Below are 13,581 nucleotides of genomic sequence, written 5' to 3'. Positions count from 1 at the left end.
GGGTGAGATTAATCACTGGACATAAGCTTGAGGAGGGAACACAAGATGGGTTGATGTGTGTTGTTGGAAATGGGAAACAAGGGGTGGATTTAAAAAATGATTTTAAAAAAAGACAATAAATTGATATTAACACATTAACTTGGTTTTATGTTTTTCATTTAAAATACACTTTTCACATGTTTTTATATGTACTTTTGGTCAATAAATTAATGTTTTTTTTGGTGTCTGGAAAATGAGCTGTGTCAAAAACTTCCTGATTGTTGAGTGACATTTGACGGGCATTCCATCGTTACCTAGCAACCCCACCCCGTTACCTTAGCAGCCCCAGTGGAACTCCAGCACGTTTGGTCAGCTGGTTTTGGAAACTTCTGACAATCTCAAAATTTCTTTAGGCAGAAATTTACTTTTGTTTCTATCTACAACATCCGTAAAACGTGGTACGCGAGTCTGCTTTAGTTTCAGAAAGTTGCTTCAGTAAATATTTGTGCAATATAATCGTAAGATGGAGTAATAAATTTGTTTTCCACCAACACATGGGAAGCAGTTTTGAACAGTCCAATAAGAGAGATGAGCCACCATTGACGACATAAACATGTTACAGCCCAGTTAGTCTGCAATTTTCTGCTCAAGTATTTAGTTTGAAGTAAAGAATCTTCAAACTAAATTATGACAGCTATTCAGTAAGGGAATTTTAAGTTTAAGGGAAATAGCTCATTTTATAGCAAGTAATATTTGAATTAATATTAATATGTTAAGCTTTGTAGATTTACATTTTAACAGTGAGAGAAACATTTTCTTTTTGCGTATTTTGGTTTGGATTCTGGGTGAAGGTGTGCGGATTAATCCAAAATTTTTATATCGATTTAAAGTTTTGATAATATTCCAAGTTGGTATCAGTATTGGATTGATACTGCCATCATGGTAAGATTTATACTTTTGTTTTAGATTACCTATTAAAATATTTCATTTTTGCATTGTAGTGTCTTAACTAACTCAAAAGTTTTACTTTGATTTGAGCTCAAATTATTTTTTTTACACGGAGGAAAAAAAGAACATAAATTTGTTCTGTTCAATAATATCGATACTAAATCTGTATCGGATTGATAACATGGTAAAATTGATACTTTAGTTTCAGATTCCCTTATAAAATTTGATCTTATTTTGTTGTAGTTTCAACTCTACCTCAAACAAGATTTTGTTTTAATTTTCTGAAATAAGAATTTATTTAGGAAAAACCACACAAATTTTTTAAATTCTGTTGTTTGTTTATGATGTTAATGTTGTTAAAGTATTTTGTGGATATCTATGAACCTTGTTTGGATTCTGCGGTTTTAGCAATATAATGCAAAAGTAAAAGCAAAAAACATCTAAATGTCTGAAGTTTAAAATATAAAAACATATGGGTTTGTGTGATAGGGGCCCTGTATTTTGTATCGCACACCTCCAGTTTATTTATTTATTTTTTACATTATGCTAATATGTTAAAATGTTTTGTATACACCTATAAACTTTATCCAAATTGTGTCCTAAGTTTTAACAAAATAATTCAAAGAAAAACCCACAATGGCACCAAAAGGTCAGAAATCTGATGATATATTAAACTTAAATAATAATAACCATCGATATAGGCTTTGTATTTACTTAGCATTGGATTGATACCAAAATATGCAGCATCACACACATCTAGTTTATTATGTTAAGATATTAAAGTATTTTGTAGACACCTACAAACTTAATCCAAATTATGTCCTAAGTTTTAACAAAATAATGGAACGAAAAAAACACAGAAACACCTAAAGGTCAGGAATTCAATAATAAAAGTATTTATTATCTGCGACATTAACCCTGCATTTACATGGTATCAGGTTGATACCAAAATATGTAGCATTGCACCGCCAGATTGTGCAGCGATTTTCTTTTGAGGCACTCCATACGGGTTGCCCCTCTGGGTGGAGAGCCGAGTTTAAACCGTTGGTAATATAAAAATAACATCCTGTTAATACTTTCTGGGGGGTTTTTTAGCTGTAAAACTATAGTTTTTAATCCCAGTGCTCTTATTATTTTCCATTATAGATATTTTTGTTGTGTTTTCTCTCCTGAGCTGCTATTGTGCTGCAACAACAGTCTGACATCATTATTACAGAGCAACTGGGAGGATCTGTGCGCACTGCCCTTTAAAATGTGTCCGTCATCCCTCGGCTAATGGAAAGTCACTCTGCTTGTTTTCCTCGTTGCAGATTTGCTCGGTGTAGCTAGCCAGAGAGGTGGGGGAGGAGAGAGCCTTTTCCGTCGGCCGACAATCCAGGAAGGAAGAGGAGAGGACAACGAGGACGGAAATAACACGCGCGGGGAGGAGGAGGGGGTGTCCAAAAAGGAAACTCTACCCCTTTAAGAGCAAGTGGGACATAGCGGTGCGAGAAAAAGGAGAGGAGGGGGAGAAGAAAGAGGAATTAAAAAAGAAAAGGAAGAAAGAGACAGGGAGGGCGGAGGGAGAGCGGGCGATAAAAAAAGAAAGATGACATCCTCGCAGCTGAACGGCCGAGGTGGAGCGGTAGGCTGCGGCCCGGCGAGAGCGCCGCTCGCCGGGGTCAGGGCTTGAATCCAGCAGCGAGGCTTCGACAGACACCCGACCGGCCTACCGCGGCTTCGGAAATCGGAAAAAAATAGACTCATAAATCAGAAAAAAAAGCAAAGCATGACCTGCTGTTTTGACAGATATTACAACTCATATTCGTCCTCTTGCGTGAAAAACAGCATTTATTTCACTGTTTTGTGCGCGGCGCTAAAGAGTAAAACTGCAACGGCTCGGTTATCAGTATTATTACTATTTTGGGTTGTTTTAAGGCAACTCCTGTGGGCTGATTTCTGCGTGTTTGTCGAGGTTTGGGGTCATTTTTGTGTTTGTTAACTATTAAAGTTTAAAACAGGAGGCAAGCAGGCCGTTACTGGACTGGGCCTGCTCCACCTCTGCAGCCTGCGTTAGTCCCAACAGCTGCGTGCGTCTCAACCCACAGTTCTACCTCAATGAGAAAACCAGATTTCAGCACACGGCTTTGGCTTTGTTCGCGCTTTACGACAGAACCGGGGAGCCCATCGCTCCCGCTGCGGGCCGGGCCTCCGTCCGCGTCCCGATCGCCACCGGAGGGGCCGATCCGAGCCATGCAAAGGCGGCTCCCCACGACCTCAACCTCAACCAGGAGCTGACTTCATAATCTCCACCGCTGTCTGGCGCAAAATGGATACCGCTTGGAGCAATTTTCTCTTCCAGGTAGGCTTTTTGCGGGCCTGTGTTGCGTTTTCTCCCCCTGCTGCTTCCGCGCCACACACGTAGGCCCTGTCTGTGTCATCCCAGCCTCGCTCACATCTTTTTGTTACTACCTCTGCAAGATAAATGATGTGACTTGTGTTTACATTTGGTGATGGCCTTCTCCTTGCTCCTCCAGAGTACTCCCACCCAAAACCAAGTGGAGGGGAGCCTCCAATCAGAGCTCATGCAAGTGCATACGAGTTCTCCCCAGACCCCACCCACAGAGCACATAGCGCAGCCTCCTTCCACTGTGGACACCACGGCTCTGAGCGAGGAACCCCTGCCTGGTGAGAGACACGGCAGCTCAGCCACACCTGAGTGGGTTCAGGCGGATAAACGACCTGAAGACAGCCGGAGAGGGAGGGTTGCTCAAAACACTTTGACAATTTGAGCTGGGTGCCTTTTATTATGATAGAAATGTGAAGATGTAATTGGGACTGTAATTAATTATTATTTTATGAATTGATTAATCGTTTATTCAGGAGATTAATCGATTAAAAATGGCGCATTCTATAGATATTTAATTTAACCACTTGTGCATTTTTATAGAATCTTATTTTAATTGCAGTTCAGTCTGTGGTGTGGCATTAAATGGTTTATTTAGGGATGATAATAATTATTTTAGTAATCAATTAATTATTCTGACAATTAATTGATTTAAAATGGCACATGCCATGGATTTTTCATTTAACCACTTAAGCAAATTCATTTTATTTTCTAAAGTAACTTAAATTAAACATCTGAACCGGGTGAAACTAAAACAAGCCACGTGAGTAGTTTAGGCTATTTTTATCTTAAAAGCAAAATGCATATAGTTTTTGTAGAGTTTTTGTTTATTTACTGCTCTGAGTATGTTGGGTTGTTATACAGTTTTGTTCTTGAAATATGACTATTCTCATATTATTTAGACTTTATCCTTGTACGAGCTTATTCTTGTAATTTTATCTTGTAATTTATTCTCACAAATTTATTTATTTTTTCTTAGCATGTCCCCAAAACTCCGTTGTAGTTTTCTGTTTCAGCTAGAAAATGCAGCAGCTTTGCTTCAAAAATTACACAAAATTCAGAATTAGGTCTTTTAGTGGTGAACTTCACCTGAAAGGCTGCGACAGACCCTGAGTTTCTCTTCTTCTTCTTCTCTTCCCCCTGGTTCTTCCAGAGCCGGTGAAGCCAGCGCCTCGGCCGGCTCGCGTGCAACACATCTGTGCCATCTGCAACAAGCAGTTCAAGAACAACTACAACCTGCGGCGGCACCAGTCGGTCCACACTGGGGTACGCATGAAGGACAGGGCCAGAGTGCAGGCGGAGGGAGCAAAGGAGGGAGCCGCCGGCCAGGTGGTGGCGGCGGCAGCGGCCCCGCCGGCCATGGCGGTGGGGGCCGGAGGGAGGGCGGAGAGGCCCACTGTTCCCCTCTCCCTGCTGCACCTCTCCGTGCCTCCCCCTCTCGCCCCTCCCGGCGTGCTGGCGGGCGTCCAGCAGCCTCCCCTGGGTGGTCAGGATGGCGAAGGGGTTGCCATGCCAAACGTCATGGCTACTGTTAACCCTCATGCTCCGCCTCCTGCTGCTGTCGTCATGGCCACAGGGGCGACAGTACAGGTGGGTCAGGGCCTTGTGAGAGACGGTTGTCGTCAACCCCCGAGCCTTCGAGAGTGTTGTTTCTTAAGCTGCCTTCGTCACGACGATCTTTGAATTCGTCTCCTGTGTTTGATTTCGGGAGAAATCCCTGAGCGCTGATTGGTTGAGGGGCGATTTCAGTCCCCTGTTTAAGAAACAGTTCGCTCGAAGTAGGGCTGGGCGATATGGCTTACAAATAAAACCTCCTAAAGAATGGAAGAAAAGTAAGATTTGTTTTCATGCCAGAGACGATTTTAACTTTTCTTTTCTAAAAACTTAAGTGGAAAGTAGAAAATATTTTCAAAAGGTGGCTTTTATTTCAGTCATCCCTTCTGTAAGTTGTATTAAGGAGCATCAGGGCCAGGCTACGAAAATGTTTGTTTAAAGGTGACCTATTTTACAAAATTCACCTTTTGCATGTTTTCATACTTCTTCTAAAAGCATAAAAAAAAAAAAGAATACCCAGTTGTCTTTTGGCAAAAAGTTAAAGTTTTCTTGGTGTCTGGAAAATGAGACGTTTCAAAAACATTCGACTGGCACTGCGCCTGTTACCTAGCAACCCGAGCGGCGCTCCAGCACGCTTGTTCAGCTGGTTTTACCGCTGTATTGGCTGTATAATGGCTGCTGGAAAAAACACATGTTCTGTTGTTGACTTAGCATTGAGAAACCACTTGCTGCATTTTTGTTGGTTGTGCAGGAGGCTCCACTTCTGCTTTTCAAACATGTATGTTTGCATAATTGCGCATCTGTTTGCAGCATTTTCATGCACCAGTGTAAACGAGTTTGGCAGACCTGACCTGACTTAAATCTCATCATCTCAGAATGATTTTGTGCAAAGAAAATGTCTTGTATAGTCCAATCCTAACCTGTTCAAGAAAGCAAATGGGTCACCTTTAATTACAAGAATGTAGTCATAATATCAAAATAAAGATGCAATTTTACCAGAAAAAAAAAACATTTTAAAATTACTACAAGTCATTTTGAGAAAACTCTTCTAGTAATCAAGATCTGATGTAAGCTGGTCAGTTCATATCGTTTTCTTTAAAACGATATTTTGCTCAAACGTGTCAAAGTTCTGCCAACCAAAATGATTTGTTGGTTATGTTAAGTATATCCATCAAATATTACAAATTATAACTCTACAAGATGCTCAATATTCCTCATTTTATTTTATTTTGTGTTGGAGTTCTCATAAAATTACTACTTCATTCTCCTAATATTAAGACTTTATTCTCCTAATATTGTGAGGTTTCAACTTTATTGTTGTACAATTTTATTCTCATATCACTGACTTTATTCCTGTGATAAAAAAACAAAACAAAAAAACTTAGCCTGGCCCTAATATTCCATTTTAGAGTTGACCTGAATTCGAAGTCTAAAAAAATACAAGTGCATTGATGAGAGAAAAAAATCCTGATTTTTTTTTTAAATTAAATTTTCAGAAAAATGAAAATTGATGGATCGCCCAGCCTTAGCTCGAAGCCCCACTCCCCCACGCTCCCCTGCATGTTCTCTGTAACACAAACCAGAATTAAAGACGAGCCAGAAGTAATTCTTTGCAACTGCGATCATCAGATCATTTATCTAACTGGCTGATTATCTGTGTTTGCATGGTTTCATCATCAAATATTACAAATTCTCTTCCAGTTTGTGGAGAAAAGACTTCAGACCTAAACTCTGTAGCTTGTTTGTTTTTCTCTCAGCGGCCCGCCAATCCCAACCCCAACCCCGTGAAGAAGAACCACGCCTGCGAGACGTGCGGGAAGGCCTTCCGGGATGTCTACCACCTCAACCGGCACCGGCTGTCCCACTCGGACGAGAAGCCCTTCTCCTGCCCCATCTGCCAGCAGCGCTTCAAGAGGAAGGACCGCATGAGCCACCATGTGCGCTCCCACCAGGGCGGCGTGGAGAAACCCTACATCTGCCCTCACTGCGGCAAGGCTTTCTCCAGGTGATGCTGCGCTGCAGCCACACGCCGTGGCCACGCCCCTTTCCTGCTCTAACTTGTCTCTCTTATGTCCTGCTGCAGGCCTGACCATCTCAACAGTCACGTCAGGCAGGTGCACTCCTCAGAAAGACCCTTCAAATGTCCGGTATGTATAATTTTTTTCTTTTTTGCAGTTTTTTTTTATTCTTAAGGTGCATTCACACACCAGTCCTGTTTAGTCCAACTCCAGCTTGCTTGACTAGAAAGTCCGGTTCATTTGGGGAGATGTAAATGCACAGTAGAACTTTGATGCAGACAAAACAGCTCAATTTCTTTTCTGGGGCCTCATGCATAAAGCGTGAGTGCGCACAAAAAATGTGCGGCTCCATATTTTACGCACAAGTAAAAATTTACTTTGCGTCAAAGTTTGCGTAAATATACGCACACTTTTTCGCTGGCGTGAAAATATGCGGCAGCCACGCAAACTTTCTGTGGACAATATCAAACTACAAAGCATCAAAACTCACCTAAATACACTGAAATGTGACGACATTCAGTTATTTAGACCAAGAAGCATCAAACCCAATGTGTTTCATGATTTTAATATTTTATTTTTTAAACGTAAACGATGAAACTGAACCACATTTGATCAAGGTGTGTATGCAGTCACACGTATACAAGTAGCTGCGCGAAGGTGAGCCGCGTAATTGTGGAGTTTTGGCTCTGATGGAGAACATCGCCAATGGAAGGATTCAGAGGGAGCGATTATTCAGAGATCATATTGATCAGCTGGGAAATGTTGATGATGGTTTATGAGCGTTTAGATTCATCCAGACTGATCGTCCTGGAGCTGTGAGCAAAACTTAAAGAGCCATGCGGTACCGATACTGGTCCAGCTGCAATCATCCTTCCGTCCAGCCTCCCGCTTTGTGAATGTGCCTTATGGACATAAAGCATCTAGTATTTAGAATAAACGTCCACATTCCCCTTCAAAGGACTCTCTGACACGCCGTCAGTCTTTAAATCCTGCCTGATGTTCAAACAGGCATTTATTTGCAGGATCTCTTTATTTATTTGAATTTTTTTTTCTCTAAAATGTATTTTTATTTTTGTGAGATGACCCTATGTGTCCTCAAGGCACCTTTTAAATAAAATATATAAGTATTATTGTTATAAATACTTATACTGCTTCGAACAAGGACGTTGCCATGGTTACTGCTTCGCATCGTGGCAGACTTCCGGGTATTTATACTAATTTACATATGTATTTATGGAGGCGACAGGGCAGACCAGCAGCTGCTCTATTTCCAACAAATGTGTGCAGCCACGTGTGTGCACACGGCTTTATGCATCCAATTTTTTCTGTGCGCTGCACTTTTCTAAATTTTTCCATACGCCAAGTTTTAGTGTGAAAACTATACATGAGGCCCCTGATGATTAAGATTTTTTGATGGGTAATTTTGTTTACAGATACTTCATAATCAATTTTTTATGTTGCCGTTTGGTTTTCTTTTTGTTTTTGGTTGTTTTGTTTTATTTTAGGTATTTAAAGTGTTACGTGCTGTGTACACTGTGTTTGAGAGGGCGAATTATAGCATTATTATGTCATATCAATATATTACTTTAACATTTTTCAAAATGACAATATTGTTATTTATAACAATCATTTTTGGGACAGTATATCTTCCTGTAAATTTAGTTATTGTCACAGGCATATATATATATATGAACACCAAGCGGACTAGAGACTGCTCAAAAAGCAAGAAGCGGACTACGGTGCAGGGAATTCTGGGTAAATGCAACCAAACCAAATGCGCAGGTGTAGCGCTAGCCTAGCAGGAGACATAGAAAATAAATCCTACAACTCCTAAAATCTGATGCTAATCCATTTACATTTTTCAAAGAAGAACGTTGCTCTCATGTCTTTGGATGTTTTTATGTTGTTTCCTTCAGTGGTTCTTGGTGCAGCAACACCATAGGCGAGGAGGGGAACAGGATTTTCAAAGAGTTTGGTTCATTTGACACATCGCAGTTAGAGAACCAGAAGAGCTGAAAATGCAATAAATGTTCAATTTTGGTCTCCAATCAAACCAAATCTATCAGGTGTGAATGGAGCCTAAAATGCCAAGGTGTTCTGATTTTTACCAACGATGCTTCTTCCCTCATCTGTCTGCAGACTTGTGAGTCGTGTTTTGCCACCAAGGATCGCCTGCGAGCCCACATGATCCGTCACGAGGAGAAAGTGCCGTGCCACATCTGCGGGAAGCTCCTGTCCGCCGCGTACATCACCGATCACATGAGGGTGCACAACCAGTCGCAGCACCACGTGTGCCACCTCTGTAACCGCAGTGAGTGCACACGCTTTTTACCATGAGTTTTATTAAAAGTGTCTGATGAAGGCACAAACTTTAAAGTTCATAAATCTAAAGCCCTCTGCAACAGTTCCTTCTCCATTTCATTTTTGGACCATGCAGTTAACCAATCAGTCTCTATCTCTAGTGTGCTTGGTATTTTGAAAAGTCAAAAATTTTCTAAAAACAACTCAAAGATTTTCAGAGTGATCTTAGAAATTTTCTAGGAAAAACTTTGACATTTGAAACTCCTTTTTTCAAATGTCAGCTACAGCTACACAGTATATATATTTAAAACGTGCATATATGTATATACATATATATATGCATTTGAGTGCTTTTGCCAAGCCTGGGACGTAATTGTGTGACTATTAGGACAGCAAGGCAATAAATGATGCTAGTCATGCTAGTCAGATAATGAAAAAAAGGAGGAGTAAACTTCTGCCAAAAAAAACTCAGAAATTTTGATTCATCTCAGAAATTTTCTAGAAATAGCTTGGAAATTTCTGAGTTTCAAAACTTGACAAATTTTGACTTTTGAAACTGATAATTTCTAAGATTAATCTAAAAATTTCTTTTGAAACTCAGAAATTTCCTAGTTTTTGGGGCTGGATTATTAGGACAGGAAGACAAGTAATGATGCCGGTCAGTTGATGGACAAAAGGAGAATTAAATTTCCATCAAAAGAACTCTTGGAAATTTCTGACTTTCAAAGGTTGAACATTTTTAACCTTTGAAACTCTAAAAGTTGGCAATTTTAGAAACATTTAAAATTTTTAAACGTCAAAAATGTCCAGGATTTTTCTAGAAATTTTCTGAATTTCAAAACTTCTCAGATTTTTTTTCACAGCAAATGTTAAACTTTTCTAGCTAAGAAATTGCCTTGTTTTTTTCTAGAAAACTTCAGAGTTTTTTTTCTAGAAAACTTCTGAGGTTTTTTTTCTAGAAAACTTCTGAGGTTTTTTTTCTAGAAAACTTCTGAGGTTTTTTTTCTAGCAAAGTTTAGATTTTTGGAGCTCAGAAATTTTAATCTTTTTTTCTAGAAAATATTCTCCTGTTTTCCACCATCTGCAATGGTCCTAATACACCTTCGTAAAATTCGGACCTCAAATTGATCTAAAAATGTTTTAATTTTTTTTTCTGGATGTGTGAAAATGTACTCTCTTTTTCTATGTACTTTGGCACTAATACACCATTTCTGTAAACAGTTAGTTTAGAAAAGTGACTGTGTTCTGTCAGATCATCATGCGCTTAGCACAAACTGACGGCTATATCTGTCAGACAAGTAAACGCTGTCATTACCACATGATTTTATTTAATCAGCAACATAGAACCATGAAGTAGATTGTCATACACTTTGTTATTAACGGCTGTATGACATCCTGAGTCAGCGGTTAACTAGTCAGACCGTCATCAAGCAACAGGAAGGCGAGTTTTACACGGGAGTGTGTTGTAGTTCACTGCAGCTGCACCCTGCTTTAAAAACACTTTGAAACCACAACAATGCATGTATATCTATCTAGTTATCATTGAAAACAATTTATTGACTTATTTGAGTTGTCAGTTCCTCCTCTGAAGGTTGGACTTCTTAATGCGCATGTGCAGACATGGTACTCACTGCATGTATGCTATTCACCTGCTCTCCACCAGGCTTCACCACGCTGACGTATCTCCGCGTCCACGCCCAGAAGCACCATGGCCAGGAGTGGAAGGAGAGCCCCGGCGGCTTCGGCGGCACGGCCTCAGGCGGCGTCCTCGTCTGCCACCTGTGCGGCGTCCAGTGTAAGACACCTACCCAGCTCCAGGGCCACATGGGAACCCACAGCACCAGCCAGGCCGCACCGACCCCCGTCACCTCCAACGTGGCCGCCAGCAGCTCCGTCTCCCTTAGCAACATGGTGACGGCGGCGCCCACCGTGTACGTCACCGGGAACACGGTGGTGGACCTGCTCGTCACGGACTGCTCTAGCATCGCGGCGCCGCAGTCCCACAGTTAGCAGGATTGGTCTGAAGCGAGTCCCGGGACGGTTACTTGTTGATTCTGATCCGGTTTAATGTTTTATTTTCCGTTTTTATTCAAGTAGGTGTGTCTGCAGAAAAAGTAGGCGTTTCCAAAGAATGACGTTTCACAAGAGCCACACCTGATTAGACAAGCAAAAAACAAGGAGCACGCCTGATTGGACGAACAAAATCAAGCCAAACATGATTGGTCACGCATGTCAAAGTAGCCGTTTTTCAAGAACCAAGACGAAATTAACGTCCGTCATTCGACATTTTTATTAAAATCGTTAGCTAACCTGTCCCGTATCGGATTGTCATTTATTTAGTGAGTTTCAAGACCTTGCTGTTGTAACCGAGGTAGAAGACTTATTAAGCGCTTACATGGTGATGGTGTTAGCCGGTCGGACATTAGCGGCGTCTCCATAACTTCTCCTCCAGCCTTCTTTTACCTGTGAACCTCCGGTTACATTTCAAAATAAAAGCATCAACATAAATCACGTTTTAATAACAAAACAACTTTGATTTTTTTAAAGAGATGTTATCAGTTAGGAGGGCTAAATGTTGACCAAATGCAAAATTTGCCTTTACATTAAAAATCTAAATAGTTTTTGTTACTGAAATAATGTGAAACGGACACAAGTAGCTCAAAACAAATAAATAAAAATAAAATTATCATTCAAAAAATAATGTTACTTAAACTGGCCTTGAGACCTTATTCACCTTCTTATCTTCTTGTTCAACTTTTAAAGCAGTCACCACAGATGAATTATTTCAGCATGGATCTGAAAGACTTCTGTTACTGGACCAAGCCAATCAGTGTTTGCTCTGTAGAAACACCTATTTCTTTAGAAACGCCTGCTTTGAGTCTGCAGAGAATCCCCCCTCTCTTTTTATTAGCACTTAAGGGTTAAAGGTGAAATCTTTGAGAGAAAAAACATCTAAAAAGTTTTGCTGCAGAGCTGGAGCATCAAAGAAGACATCTTGGATGCAGCTGCAGCAGGTTCACCGACACTAATGACAAACATGGATTTGCTGTCCAAATATTTCCGAATGAAGACTCTAAAGAAAGCGTGGTTCTCCCTCTCCACCCTTAAACCCCCTTCTTTTTTTGGCATTGGCTGCTGTCTACTGTACCAAGTACTGTAAATCTCACACCAGCTCTGATCTTACCTCCATGTTAGCAACTACCGAGAATACTGAAAATCCAAAACGGTTTGTGTCAAGACGTTTCGGTGGGGAGGAAACAAGAGAAACGTTAGAAAGGAAGTTGTGCGTTTGCGTGTGTGTAAGTTTGAGCTCCTCTCGCATGTTTGTAGTTTTATTTCACAAGATGGAGATGAAAATTAGGTTTTAACGTTAGCTAAATGTCTTTTGTGGAGGTTATCAGGAAAGAAGATTCATCTGTAGGGGATGAGTCTTCTGTTTCCTAAAGGTACAGAAATAATAAAAAAAATATATAGTTGTTATTCAGGAGCATCAAGCACCTTAAAGCTGTCGGACTCGGTAAGGACGGAGGTTTGAGTTTTCTCGGATTGTTTTGCTCTGAGTCTTCCTCTCTGGGTCTGGCCTTCACAGGAAAAAAAACAAACTGCTAATCAGCACTACGGCTTCTGAACTACCTTTTTGCATGAAAACAAAATAAACCAAGCAAGCTCGGCCATGTTTATTGTTAGAAAACTGTCATGACGAGAATAAAATTTAGCAGTTCCACTAAGTTAGTTAGCCGTAGATGATAATATTTATGAAAAAGTTGATTTTACTCTGAATTTTTTCACATAGATTGCCATTCATTTGATTGCAGCTGTCATTGCCATAGTCCTTTTTTATTTCATTTTTTCTCTGTGTTCCAGTCCAATGGGTGAAACTTTTTTTTTTTTAGATTTAGTCTTTTAACTTTCTGCATAGCACTTGTTTTCTGCGTCAGTCGTGTAATGAACGGTCAGTTGTCATGTTGCGTGGAAAGGGCTTAAAAAGTCACTTTAAGTCGAGGGAAAAAAGGACTTTAACAGTCGATGAGTGCAGTTTGTTTTGTGTTCATTTCTTACCTTGAAATCTGTAGTTGTTTCTTTCTTTGAAAATGTGTTTTACCTGTTGAGAAACATAGTGATTTATTGCAAATTAATTTTAGTTTTTCTCCATTACACTAAAAAAAATAATAATGATGATACCTCTACTTTAGGCTTCTGTACAGCTCTTGTGATACATCTTTAATGCCTTATCGTACTCAACTGCATTTTAATTCTTTTATGACAAAATATTTCAAATCTTAGTCATGGATTCATTAAGAATATTAAGGGGATGTATTTATATTTATATTTTTATATTTCTCAACAGTATGCATGTCTAAAAAGTTGTTAGAGCAAAAAAAATCGATACTTATT

General features: G+C 40.1%; 1 protein-coding gene across 1 annotated transcript; it reads left to right on the top strand.

Annotated features, from left to right (window-relative positions):
• The first annotated feature begins 1,839 nt into the window (after positions 1-1,839).
• mazb (MYC-associated zinc finger protein b (purine-binding transcription factor)) lies at positions 1,840-12,834 on the top strand. The gene is made up of 7 exons (XM_028040422.1): positions 1,840-3,268; positions 3,444-3,594; positions 4,467-4,903; positions 6,625-6,872; positions 6,951-7,014; positions 9,025-9,196; positions 10,850-12,834. Exons 1-7 carry the CDS (start codon positions 3,236-3,238, stop codon positions 11,194-11,196), a joined length of 1,452 nt encoding a protein of 483 aa, XP_027896223.1. The 5' UTR covers positions 1,840-3,235; the 3' UTR covers positions 11,197-12,834.
• Positions 12,835-13,581: the final 747 nt, after the last annotated feature.

Source organism: Xiphophorus couchianus, chromosome 2, assembly GCF_001444195.1.
Source record: "Xiphophorus couchianus chromosome 2, X_couchianus-1.0, whole genome shotgun sequence".
Classification (NCBI taxonomy): domain Eukaryota; kingdom Metazoa; phylum Chordata; class Actinopteri; order Cyprinodontiformes; family Poeciliidae; genus Xiphophorus; species Xiphophorus couchianus.
The sequence above is the reverse complement of the archived record's forward strand: the minus strand, read 5'-3'. Positions and strand labels throughout refer to the sequence as shown.

Excerpts from the sequence above, each read along its gene's own strand:
- mazb (XM_028040422.1), top strand. The coding sequence starts at position 3,236 with ATGGATACCGCTTGGAGCAATTTTCTCTTCCAG. Across the intron at positions 4,904-6,624 it reads CCACAGGGGCGACAGTACAG|CGGCCCGCCAATCCCAACCC; the intron begins GTGGGTCAGGGC and ends TTTTTCTCTCAG. Across the intron at positions 6,873-6,950 it reads TGCGGCAAGGCTTTCTCCAG|GCCTGACCATCTCAACAGTC; the intron begins GTGATGCTGCGC and ends GTCCTGCTGCAG.